General features: G+C 46.6%; 1 protein-coding gene across 1 annotated transcript in view; it reads left to right on the top strand.

Annotated features, from left to right (window-relative positions):
* The window catches only part of LOC306807061 (uncharacterized protein), a gene marked incomplete at its 5' end in the record, with an annotated part of 50,306 nt that overhangs the window by 5,972 nt on the left and 32,133 nt on the right, over positions 1–12,201 (top strand). Inside the window, 3 exons of the mRNA XM_079316314.1 lie at positions 9,982–10,028; positions 10,174–10,251; positions 10,377–10,439. Coding sequence (XP_079172440.1) covers positions 9,982–10,028; positions 10,174–10,251; positions 10,377–10,439 — 188 coding nt within the window. The remainder of the gene's footprint in view (positions 1–9,981; positions 10,029–10,173; positions 10,252–10,376; positions 10,440–12,201) is intronic.

Below are 12,201 nucleotides of genomic sequence, written 5' to 3'. Positions count from 1 at the left end.
CTGAAGCAGAAGCTTTGGGTGTGGTGTTGGGTGGAGAGGCAGCCTGTGCCACTTCTCATGTGTGTTTTTTTACTTACCACAGACTGATTCTGAAGGTGAAGAGGAAATGTCAGCTGCTGTCCAGCTTCCCCCTGCAAACAGCAACAAGTCTGATGCTCACTCTGCTGTAGTAGAGCACATCAAAGGTAATTCCGGAGGGACCACATGGATAGCTTTGTGAGCCTCTCTGGAGTGAGCCAGGTGCAGAAAAGCAAAAGAAAAACACTCATAGCTGTAATGTGCTTATCTTTCCTTAGGGGTCTTGAAACCAGCATGTAGAGAAGGAATGAAGGAAGATAGAGTCTTGCAGCCAGCAGGGGGAGAAGCAATGGATGAAGACAATGATTCTCCCTGGGATTCTGAGGTACATTTCCTGAGGCAGACAGTGCGGGTCCCTCTGACTCACCTGCTCCATTATCCTTTGATGCTGCTTCTTCCACACGTTCAGATCTTGCACCTTGACACACTACTGCTCCTCCAGACAATCTTTTCAGTTGGGCCAGGGACAAAGTAAGGTCCAGCTAGTGTCCTGGACCTCCTCACAGGTGATGTCCATGTGGGATTTCTAGGGCAAAGAAGTAGAACTTCTCCTGGTTACGGTCCTCTGAAGTCCTAGAAGGCTTCTAGGCAATGTCAAAATTGGATTTTCTTACCTCACAGATCCCTTCTGTGGATCCAGTCAATGTCAAATGGTAGAGAAGGATCCACAGTGTCTTCTCCCTAGGTTCTCTGTAGCTTGGGCACGTGGACTTTGTCCAGTTTTGAAAGATCGATACAAGACAAATGCCAAACATGTTGTTTGCCCTTTTTGTTCTTTCCACCACCTGATCCCTCTCTTGTTAGGCCTCTTGGCTGAAGCAGAAGCTTTGGGTGTGGTGTTGGGTGGAGAGGCAGCCTGTGCCACTTCTCATGTGTGTTTTTTTACTTACCACAGACTGATTCTAAATGTGAAGAGAAAATATCAGCTGCTGTCCATCTTCCCCTGCAAAGAGCAACAAGTTGGATGCTCTCTCTGCTGCAATGGAATGTGGCAAAGGTAATTTCAGAGGGACTACATGGATAGCTTTGTGAGCCTCTCAGAAGTGAACCACATGCAGAAAAGCAGAGAAAAAGAAACACTCATAGCTATAATGTGCTTGTGTTTTCTTAGGTGTCTTGAAACCAGCATGTGGACAAGGGATGAAGGAAGATGGAGTCTTGCAGCCAGCAGGAGGAGAAGCAATAGATGAAGACAATGATTCTCCCTGGGATTCTGAGGTACCTTGCTTGAGGCAGACAGTGCAGGTCCATCCGACTCACCTGCTCCATTATCCTTTGCTGAACAATCTGTTCAGTTGGGACAGGGACAAAGTGAGGTCCAGCTAGTGTCCTGCACCTCCTTACAGGTGATGTCCATGTAGAATTTCTAGAGCAAAGAAGTAGAACTTCTACTGGTTTAGTCCTCTGAAGTTCTGGAATGGCTTTAGACATTGTCAGATTTGGTTTTTCCCACCTCGGAGATCTCTTCCGTGGATCCACTGAATGTCAAATGGTTGTGGATGATCCAGAAGTTCTTCTATTTAGGTTCTCTCTAGCTAGGTGTCCCAATGTGACTTGGGATTGCCAATTTGATTATATTTGTTTTCATTTTAAGATAGGATTTAGGAGCAAAGACAGGGCAGGCTTAAAATTGTATATGAAGGAATTTATTAATAACAGAAAAAGATTTTAGAAAAAGTTTTCTAGGTTATTGCCTCCTTCCTTCATTCCACATTTCTTAACAACAACATATAGAAAACACTTCTGTCAGTTATCTACTTAAATAATCATTTCAGTTCACTCTAGAGACAAAAGTTCCCTTTTTAGATTTAGGCTTAGGGAGTGTATGAGGTGAGCCCTCGGTGGCTCCCCTGTGGCCCTGATCGACCATGCTGTGGGGAGAGGGAAGCCGAGCCAAGCCGTGCTGGGGCTGTGCCGTGTTTGGGCTGTGCCAGGGCCGGACATGAACCAGGGCCAGGGCCAGAGCCAGGCCAGGGGGTTGGGCTGAGCCGGAGCAGGGAGCCGAGCCGGGCTGCGCCAAAGCCGAGCAGAGCAGAGCAGAGCCGGGGCCGCCTGGGGCCGGGGCCCTGGGGGTTGCTACCGGCCTCACAGCCAGAAGGACAAAGAGGGCGAATCACCCTAGCAACGTGATTTATGAAAGCGAAATAACTTTTCATTGGCCACCTGGGATGTCAACCAATAAATCAGATCCTTGATTGGTTCCCACTGCCCACAGAGGAAGTTCCCAGAGAGGGGACAGCCCCCCCGTTTCCAGGCTTTTGTGCTGCTCTTCCCAGGCGGCTGCCATTCCCCCCTCCATGTGAAACCAGCATGCTTGGGCAGGTGGACTTTGTCCAATTTTGAAAGATCAACGCAAGAGGGATGCCAAATATGCTGTTTCCCCTGTTTGTTCTTTCCACCACCTGATGCCTCTCTTGTTAGGCCTCTTGGCTGAAGCAGAAGCTTTGGGTGTGGTGTTGGGTGGAGAGGCAGCCTGTGCCACTTCTCATGTGTGTTTTTTTACTTACCACAGACTGATTCTGAAGGTGAAGAGAAAATATCAGCTGCTGTCCATCTTCCCCCTGCAAAGAGCAACAAGTCTGATGCTCGCTCTGCTGCAGTGGAGCACATCAAAGGTAATTCCAGAGGGACCACATGGATAGCTTTGTGAGCCTCTCTGGAGTGAGCCAGGTGCAGAAAAGCAAAAGAAAAACACTCATAGCTATAATGTGCTTATCTTTCCTTAGGAGGCTTGAAACAAGCATGTAGAGAAGGAATGAAGGAAGATGGAATCTTGCAGCCAGCAGGGGGAGAAGCAATGGATGAAGACAATGATTCTCCCTGGGATTCTGAGGTACATTTCCTGAGGCAGACAGTGCGGGTCCCTCTGACTCACCTGCTCCATTATCCTTTGATGCTGCTTCTTCCACACGTTTATAACTTGCACCTTGACACACTACTGCTCCTCCAGACAATCTTTTCAGTTGGGCCAGGGATAAAGTAAGGTCCAGCTAGTGTCCTGGACCTCCTCACAGGTGATGTCCATGTGGGATTTCTAGGGCAAAGAAGTAGAACTTCTCCTGGTTACGGTCCTCTGAAGTCCTAGAAGGCTTCTAGGCAATGTCAAAATTGGATTTTCTTACCTCACAGATCCCTTCTGTGGATCCAGTCAATGTCAAATGGTAGAGAAGGATCCACAGTGTCTTCTCCCTAGGTTCTCTGTAGCTTGGGCACGTGGACTTTGTCCAGTTTTGAAAGATCTATGCAAGAGAGATGCCCAATGTGCTGTTTGCCCTATTTATTCTTTGCACCACCTGATCCCTCTCTTGTTAGGCCTCTTGGCTGAAGCAGAAGCTTTGGGTGTGGAAGGGGGTGGAGAGGCAGCCTGTGCCACTTCTCATGTGTGTTTTTTTACTTACCAAAGAGTGATTCTGAAGAGGAAGGGAAAATGTCACCTGCTTTCCATCGTCCCCCTGCAAAGAGCAACAAGTTGGATGCTCTCTCTGCTGCAATGGAATGTGGCAAAGGTAATTTCAGCGGGACTACATGTTTACCTTTGTGAACCTCTCAGAAGTGAATCACATGCAGAAAAGCAGAGAAAAGGAAACACTCATAGCTGTAATGTGCTTATCTTTCCTTAGGGGTCTTGAAACCAGCATGTAGAGAAGGAATGAAGGAAGATGGAGTCTTGCAGCCAGCAGGAGGAGAAGCAATAGATGAAGACAATGATTCTCCCTGGGATTCTGAGGTACCTTCCCTGAGGCAGACAGTGCGGGTCCCTCTGACTCACCTGCTCCATTATCCTTTGATGCTGCTTCTTCCACACGTTCAGATCTTGCACCTTGACACACTACTGCTCCTCCAGACAATCTTTTCAGTTGGGCCAGGGATAAAGAAAGGTCCAGCTAGTGTCTTGGACCTCCTCACAGGTGATGTCCATGTGGAATTTCTAGGGCAAAGAAGTAGAACTTCTCCTGGTTACGGTCCTCTGAAGTCCTAGAAGGCTTCTAGACAAAGTCAAGATTGGATTTTCTTACCTCACAGTTCCCTTCTGTGGATCCTGTCAAAGTCAAATGGTAGAGGATGATCCACAGTGTCTTCTCCTTAGGTTCTCTGTAGCTGGGCACTTGGACATTGTCCAGTTTTGAAATATCTACGCAAGAGAGATGCCAAGCGTGCTTTTTGCCCTATTTATTCTTTGCACCACCTGATCCCTCTCTTGTTAGGCCTCTTGGCTGAAGCAGAAGCTTTGGGTGTGGTGTTGGGTGGAGAGGCAGCCTATGCCACTTCTCATGTGTGTTTTTTTACTTACCACAGACTGATTCTGAAGGTGAAGAGGAAATGTCAGCTGCTGTCCAGCTTCCCCCTGCAAACAGCAACAAGTCTGATGCTCACTCTGCTGCAGTGGAGCACATCAAAGGTAATTCCGGAGGGACCACATGGATAGCTTTGTGAGCCTCTCTGGAGTGAGCCAGGTGCAGAAAAGCAGAGAAAAGGAAACACTCATAGCTATAATGTGCTTATCTTTTCTTAGGGGTCTTGAAACAAGCCTGTGGAGAAGGGATGAAGGAACATGGAATCTTGCAGCCAGCAGGGGGAGAAGCAATAGATGAAGACAATGATTCTCCCTGGGATTCTGAGGTACCTTCCCTGAGGCAGACAGTGCGGGTCCCTCTGACTCACCTGCTCCATTATCCTTTGATGCTGCTTCTTCCACACGTTCAGATCTTGCACCTTGACACACTACTGCTCCTCCAGACAATCTTTTCAGTTGGGACAGGGACAAAGTAAGGTCCAGCTAGTGTCCTGGACCTCCTCACAGGTGATGTCCATGTGGGATTTCTAGGGCAAAGAAGTAGAACTTCTCCTGGTTACGGTCCTCTGAAGTCCTAGAAGGCTTCTAGGCAATGTCAAAATTGGATTTTCTTACCTCACAGATCCCTTCTGTGGATCCAGTCAATGTCAAATGGTAGAGAAGGATCCACAGTGTCTTCTCCCTAGGTTCTCTGTAGCTTGGGCACGTGGACTTTGTCCAGTTTTGAAAGATCGATACAAGACAAATGCCAAACATGTTGTTTGCCCTTTTTGTTCTTTCCACCACCTGATCCCTCTCTTGTTAGGCCTCTTGGCTGAAGCAGAAGCTTTGGGTGGGGAAGGGGGTGGAGAGGCAGCCTGTGCCACTTCTCATGTGTGTTTTTTTACTTACCACAGACTGATTCTAAATGTGAAGAGAAAATATCAGCTGCTGTCCATCTTCCCCTGCAAAGAGCAACAAGTTGGATGCTCTCTCTGCTGCAATGGAATGTGGCAAAGGTAATTTCAGAGGGACTACATGGATAGCTTGGTGAGCCTCTCAGAAGTGAACCACATGCAGAAAAGCAGAGAAAAAGAAACACTCATAGCTATAATGTGCTTGTGTTTTCTTAGGTGTCTTGAAACCAGCATGTGGACAAGGGATGAAGGAAGATGGAGTCTTGCAGCCAGCAGGAGGAGAAGCAATAGATGAAGACAATGATTCTCCCTGGGATTCTGAGGTACCTTGCTTGAGGCAGACAGTGCAGGTCCATCCGACTCACCTGCTCCATTATCCTTTGCTGAACAATCTGTTCAGTTGGGACAGGGACAAAGTGAGGTCCAGCTAGTGTCCTGCACCTCCTTACAGGTGATGTCCATGTAGAATTTCTAGAGCAAAGAAGTAGAACTTCTACTGGTTTAGTCCTCTGAAGTTCTAGAATGGCTTTAGACATTGTCAGATTTGGTTTTTCCCACCTCGGAGATCTCTTCCGTGGATCCAGTGAATGTCAAATGGTTGTGGATGATCCAGAAGTTCTTCTATTTAGGTTCTCTCTAGCTAGGTGTCCCAATGTGACTTGGGATTGCCAATTTGATTATATTTGTTTTCATTTTAAGATAGGATTTAGGAGCAAAGACAGGGCAGGCTTAAAATTGTATATGAAGGAATTTATTAATAACAGAAAAAGATTTTAGAAAAAGTTTTCTAGGTTATTGCCTCCTTCCTTCATTCCACATTTCTTAACAACAACATATAGAAAACACTTCTGTCAGTTATCTACTTAAATAATCATTTCAGTTCACTCTAGAGACAAAAGTTCCCTTTTTAGATTTAGGCTTAGGGAGTGTATGAGGTGAGCCCTCGGTGGCTCCCCTGTGGCCCTGATCGACCATGCTGTGGGGAGAGGGAAGCCGAGCCAAGCCGTGCTGGGGCTGTGCCGTGTTTGGGCTGTGCCAGGGCCGGACATGAACCAGGGCCAGGGCCAGAGCCAGGCCAGGGGGTTGGGCTGAGCCGGAGCAGGGAGCCGAGCCGGGCTGCGCCAAAGCCGAGCAGAGCAGAGCAGAGCCGGGGCCGCCTGGGGCCGGGGCCCTGGGGGTTGCTACCGGCCTCACAGCCAGAAGGACAAAGAGGGCGAATCACCCTAGCAACGTGATTTATGAAAGCGAAATAACTTTTCATTGGCCACCTGGGATGTCAACCAATAAATCAGGTCCTTGATTGGTTCCCACTGCCCACAGAGGAAGTTCCCAGAGAGGGGACAGCCCCCCCGTTTCCAGGCTTTTGTGCTGCTCTTCCCAGGCGGCTGCCATTCCCCCCTCCATGTGAAACCAGCATGCTTGGGCAGGTGGACTTTGTCCAATTTTGAAAGATCAACGCAAGAGGGATGCCAAATATGCTGTTTCCCCTGTTTGTTCTTTCCACCACCTGATGCCTCTCTTGTTAGGCCTCTTGGCTGAAGCAGAAGCTTTGGGTGTGGTGTTGGGTGGAGAGGCAGCCTGTGCCACTTCTCTCAAAACATGTGTGTTTTTTTACTTACCACAGACTGATTCTAAAGGTGAAGAGAAAATATCAGCTGCTGTCCATCTTCCCCCTGCAAAGAGCAACAAGTCTGATGCTCGCTCTGCTGCAGTGGAGCACATCAAAGGTAATTCCAGAGGGACCACATGGATAGCTTTGTGAGCCTCTCTGGAGTGAGCCAGGTGCAGAAAAGCAAAAGAAAAACACTCATAGCTATAATGTGCTTATCTTTCCTTAGGAGGCTTGAAACAAGGCTGTGGAGAAGGGATGAAGGAAGATGGAACCTTGCAGCCAGGAGGGGGAGAAGCAATAGATGAAGACAATGATTCTCCCTGGGATTCTGAGGTACCTTCCCTGAGGCAGACAGTGCGGGTCCCTCTGACTCACCTGCTCCATTATCCTTTGATGCTGCTTCTTCCACACGTTCAGATCTTGCACCTTGACACACTACTGCTCCTCCAGACAATCTTTTCAGTTGGGCCAGGGATAAAGAAAGGTCCAGCTAGTGTCCTGGACCTCCTCACAGGTGATGTCCATGTGGGATTTCTAGGGCAAAGAAGTAGAACTTCTCCTGGTTACGGTCCTCTGAAGTCCTAGAAGGCTTCTAGGCAATGTCAAAATTGGATTTTCTTACCTCACAGATCCCTTCTGTGGATGCAGTCAATGTCAAATGGTAGAGAAGGATCCACAGTGTCTTCTCCCTAGGTTCTCTGTAGCTTGGGCACGTGGACTTTGTCCAGTTTTGAAAGATCTATGCAAGAGAGATGCCCAATGTGCTGTTTGCCCTATTTATTCTTTCCACCACCTGATCCCTCTCTTGTTAGGCCTCTTGGCTGAAGCAGAAGCTTTGGGTGTGGTGTTGGGTGGAGAGGCAGCCTATGCCACTTCTCATGTGTGTTTTTTTACTTACCACAGACTGATTCTGAAGGTGAAGAGGAAATGTCAGCTGCTGTCCAGCTTCCCCCTGCAAACAGCAACAAGTCTGATGCTCACTCTGCTGTAGTAGAGCACATCAAAGGTAATTCCGGAGGGACCACATGGATAGCTTTGTGAGCCTCTCTGGAGTGAACCAGATGCAGAAAAGCAGAGAAAAGGAAACACTCATAGCTATAATGTGCTTATCTTCTCTTAGGGGTCTTGAAACAAGCCTGTGGAGAAGGGATGAAGGAAGATGGAGTCTTGCAGCCAGCAGGGGGAGAAGCAATAGATGAAGACAATGATTCTCCCTGGGATTCTGAGGTACCTTCCCTGAGGCAGACAGTGCGGGTCCCTCTGACTCACCTGCTCCATTATCCTTTGATGCTGCTTCTTCCACACGTTTATAACTTGCAGCTAGACACACTACTGCACCTCCAGACAAGCAGTTCGGTTGGGACAGGGACAAAGTGAGGTCCAGCTAGTGTCCTGGACCTCCTCACAGGTGATGTCCATGTGGGATTTCTAGGGCAAAGAAGTAGAACTTCTCCTGGTTACGGTCCTCTGAAGTCCTAGAAGGCTTCTAGGCAATGTCAAAATTGGATTTTCTTACCTCACAGATCCCTTCTGTGGATCCAGTCAATGTCAAATGCTAGAGAAGGATCCACAGTGTCTTCTCCCTAGGTTCTCTGTAGCTTGGGCACGTGGACTTTGTCCAGTTTTGAAGGATCCATGCAAGACAAATGCCAAACATTTTGTTTGCCCTTTTTGTTCTTTCCACCACCTGATCCCTCTCTTGTTAGGCCTCTTGGTTGATGCAGAAGCTTTGGGTGTGGAAGGGGGTGGAGAAGCAGCCTGTGCCACTTCTCATGTGTGTTTTTTTACTTACCACAGACTGATTCTGAAGGCGAAGGGAAAATGTCACCTGTTTTCCATCTTCCCCCTGCAAAGAGCAACAAGTTGGATGCTCTCTCTGCTGTAATGGAATGTGGCAAAGGTAATTTCAGCGGGACTACATGTTTACCTTTGTGAACCTCTCAGAAGTGAATCACATGCAGAAAAGCAGAGAAAAAGAAACACTCATAGCTGTAATGTGCTTATCTTTCCTTAGGGGTCTTGAAACAAGGCTGTGGAGAAGGGATGAAGGAAGATGGAACCTTGCAGCCAGGAGGGGGAGAAGCAATAGATGAAGACAATGATTCTCCCTGGGATTCTGAGGTACCTTCCCTGAGGCAGACAGTGCGGGTCCCTCTGACTCACCTGCTCCATTATCCTATGATGCTGCTTCTTCCACACGTTCAGATCTTGCACCTTGACACACTACTGCTCCTGCAGACAGTCTGTTCAGTTGGGTCAGGGATAAAGTAAGGTCCAGCTAGTGTCCTGGACCTCCTTACAGGTTATGTCCATGTGGAATTTCTAGGGCAAAGAAGTAGAACTTCTCTTGGTTATAGTCCTCTGAAGTTCAAGAATGCCTTTAGGCATTGTCAGATTTGATTTTTCCCACCTCGGAGATCTCTTCTATGGATCCTGTCAATGTCAAATGGTTGTGGATGATCCAGAAATTCTTCTACTTAGGTTCTCTCTAGCTAGGTGTCACAATGTGACTTGGGTTTGCCAATTTTATTATATTTGGTTTCCTTTAGAGATGGGATTTAGGTGCAGATTCAAGGCAGGCTTAAAAGGTTACAGGAAATCTTTTAATAATAAAAAAAATTAGTCAGAGAAAGAATTCTTGATTATTTCCTCCTCCCCCTTCCTTTATTCGACTTTTATTAACAACAACATGCAGAATACACTTCAGTCTGTCATCTACTGAAATAATTATTGCTATTGACCCTAGAGAGAAGAATTCCTTATTTGGTTTAGGCTTAGGGAGTGTCTTTCCACCACCTGATACCTCTAGTGTTAGGCCTCTTGCCTGAAGAAGAAACTTTGGCCTGTGCCACTTCTGACATTTTTAAATTATGCAGACTGATTCTGAAGGTGAAGGCAAAGTGTTGGCCAATGTACAGGTTCCTGCTGCAGCCCAAAACAGAGTCGCTGTGAGCTCTGCTGCAATGGAGCCCATCAAAGGTAATTTCAGAGGGACTACATGGTTACCTTTGTGAGTCTCTCTGGAGTGACTCACTTTTGGAAAACAAAGTGAAATAAGCACATACAGCAGCAACAGTCTTATTTTTTATCTCTATTATCAGCTGCAAGAGCAGAACAGGAGGAATATTTCATCTCTTCTGAGAATAAGGTATTTAGCTTTGTTCCTGAGCTCTGACACTACCCTTGGCAGAAGTCACATTTCTTCATGATCGCTGCTTGAAGGCGGTGTGATGCTGCAGTCCTGCTGAGGATTCGTTTCCCAACTCATTTCTCTTTTTTTCTTGCTTGCTTAGCTTCCTACATTACACGGAGAAGACCTTCAGCTAAAGGTTGATTCTTCAACTCAAATAGATTCTGAACAGGACAAACAGGTGACTCTTAGGGACAGATACAAATATCCCTAAATAGAACCTATCAGTGGCTGCATTCTTCTGAGGATTCGTTTTCTAATTCTTGTTTCTCTTTTTTCTTGCTTGCTTGGCTTCCTGCATTCCAGGGAGAAGACCTTCAGCTAGTGGTTGATTCTTCAACTCAATCAGATTCTGAACAGGACAAACAGGTGACTCTTAGAGACAGATGCAAATATCCCTAAATAGAACCTATCATTGTAAGCATGTGTTCTTGCTAGTGAGTTCATTTTGGAACAATGCTGAGAGAAGGTAATTCATCTGGACCTGAGCTATATTTTGGACCTAATTGATATGTATTTGGATCAGAAGAGCTGTAAAAAGAAGCTGCTTGAAGTCCCATTCAGCTTCATTTTGAACACGTCCAGGGATGAGCACAACTCCTATGGACAGCCTGGTCCAGTGTTCCATCGCAATACTTGGACAATTTTCTTCCTCATATCTAATCTAAATCTATTGTGTTTTCATTTTAAAGCGTTGCCCTTTGACGTGTCACTACAATCCTTGGTAGAAATATCTCTCCTTCTTTCTGTGCTAAAAGGCTCTAATAAGATTTGGCCAGAGCCTGCTTTTTCCCAGACTGAAAAATCCCATGTCCCTCAGCTTTTTTCCATGGGAGAGGTATTGCAGCCCTGTGAATGTCTTTGTGGCCCTACTCTGGCCTCTGGTATATATATGCCTTGTGCTGGAGGCCTCAGGGGGTGACACAGTTCTTTAGGTGGAGTCCCACAAGAGCAGAGTAGAAAGGGACTATTGCCTCCCCAAACCTGCTGGCCAACTCATCTAATGATGTAATTTCATCAGTAAAAGCATGGCTCTTGCTGTCACATTTGCACCGATTTTGCCATGCTTATGAACGATGATTTCCTTAGCTGTTGGCCAAGGAAATCGGTGTAGGAGAGATGAAGTAACAGAGGTTTTGAAAGTTATCATCAGAGTCAAAGCACCCTATTATTTTAAGATATAAAAGCTTTCTACTGGGGATTGTTCTTGTGGTTTGACAGCTCAAGTACCTGAAAGAACCTTCTCGCAAGAATGATTATTATGCTGAGTCATTGAAGAATGCCCTAAAGGAGAAAAAGGTAGTAACAATTCTGAGGAGCATGCAAAGCCTCCTGGCTGATCGTATGGATTCTTCAGCTGCAGCTATCCCCCGGCTGGAAGAGCGCATTCGACGGTAAGACAGGGGAGCGAGGCTTCACCTTGCATGATTCTGTGAACACAACAGGACTGTCATCTTGCAGCCTAGTGAGATGCTAATGCACGATTTTCAAAGATGCTTTTGTTTTAGAAGATGTTCTTTCATGCTCTTTCATTGTTCTCTTGTGCACTTGTATCCTAAGGCCTGTAATTCTTTTTCAGGCTCCAAATTCAAACGGCAAGGCTGGAAGCCACAATCCAGCAACAAGCCAAGACTATTGAAGCTTTAGAGAAAATCCAGCAAGTCTCTTACCGCAGCAAGCTACTCAGAGCTTTCCCTGTTCGTGATCCACAGAGCCTAGTTCATGTGAGAAAATTTTTAAAATTTCCGGTTTTCCTAGAGACAGTCTTGGAGAGATCAGACCATATAACTAGATAACCTGAAAGATCCAACCATATTCTAGAAGAATGGGTGTGGGGGTAGATGTTGGAAGGAAGGTATATATATAATAGGCGCTTGGGAGGTTTGTACATTCCTAGTACCTCAGCCAATGCGGAAAGGAGGAGGGCAACATGAAGTTGGGCGTTTAGGATCAAAGGAGGCTGGATCCTCCTAAAACTTGAGAGACGCTGCAGGGTTATGGCCCACTAGACTCTCCCTTTATTCAAATAAAGTTGATTTTTTGCAGGGCTCCTCTGAGGACACCAGTCTTTGACCCTGTGACTACATACTACATACTGCATACTATCAAAAACTGCTTTGGAGTGAAGTTT

This window comes from Erithacus rubecula, assembly GCF_903797595.1.
Source record: "Erithacus rubecula genome assembly, chromosome: 1".
In the NCBI taxonomy this organism is placed as follows: Eukaryota; Metazoa; Chordata; class Aves; order Passeriformes; family Muscicapidae; genus Erithacus; species Erithacus rubecula.
Note: the sequence above shows the minus strand (reverse complement) of the source record. Positions and strands in the feature narration are given on the sequence as shown.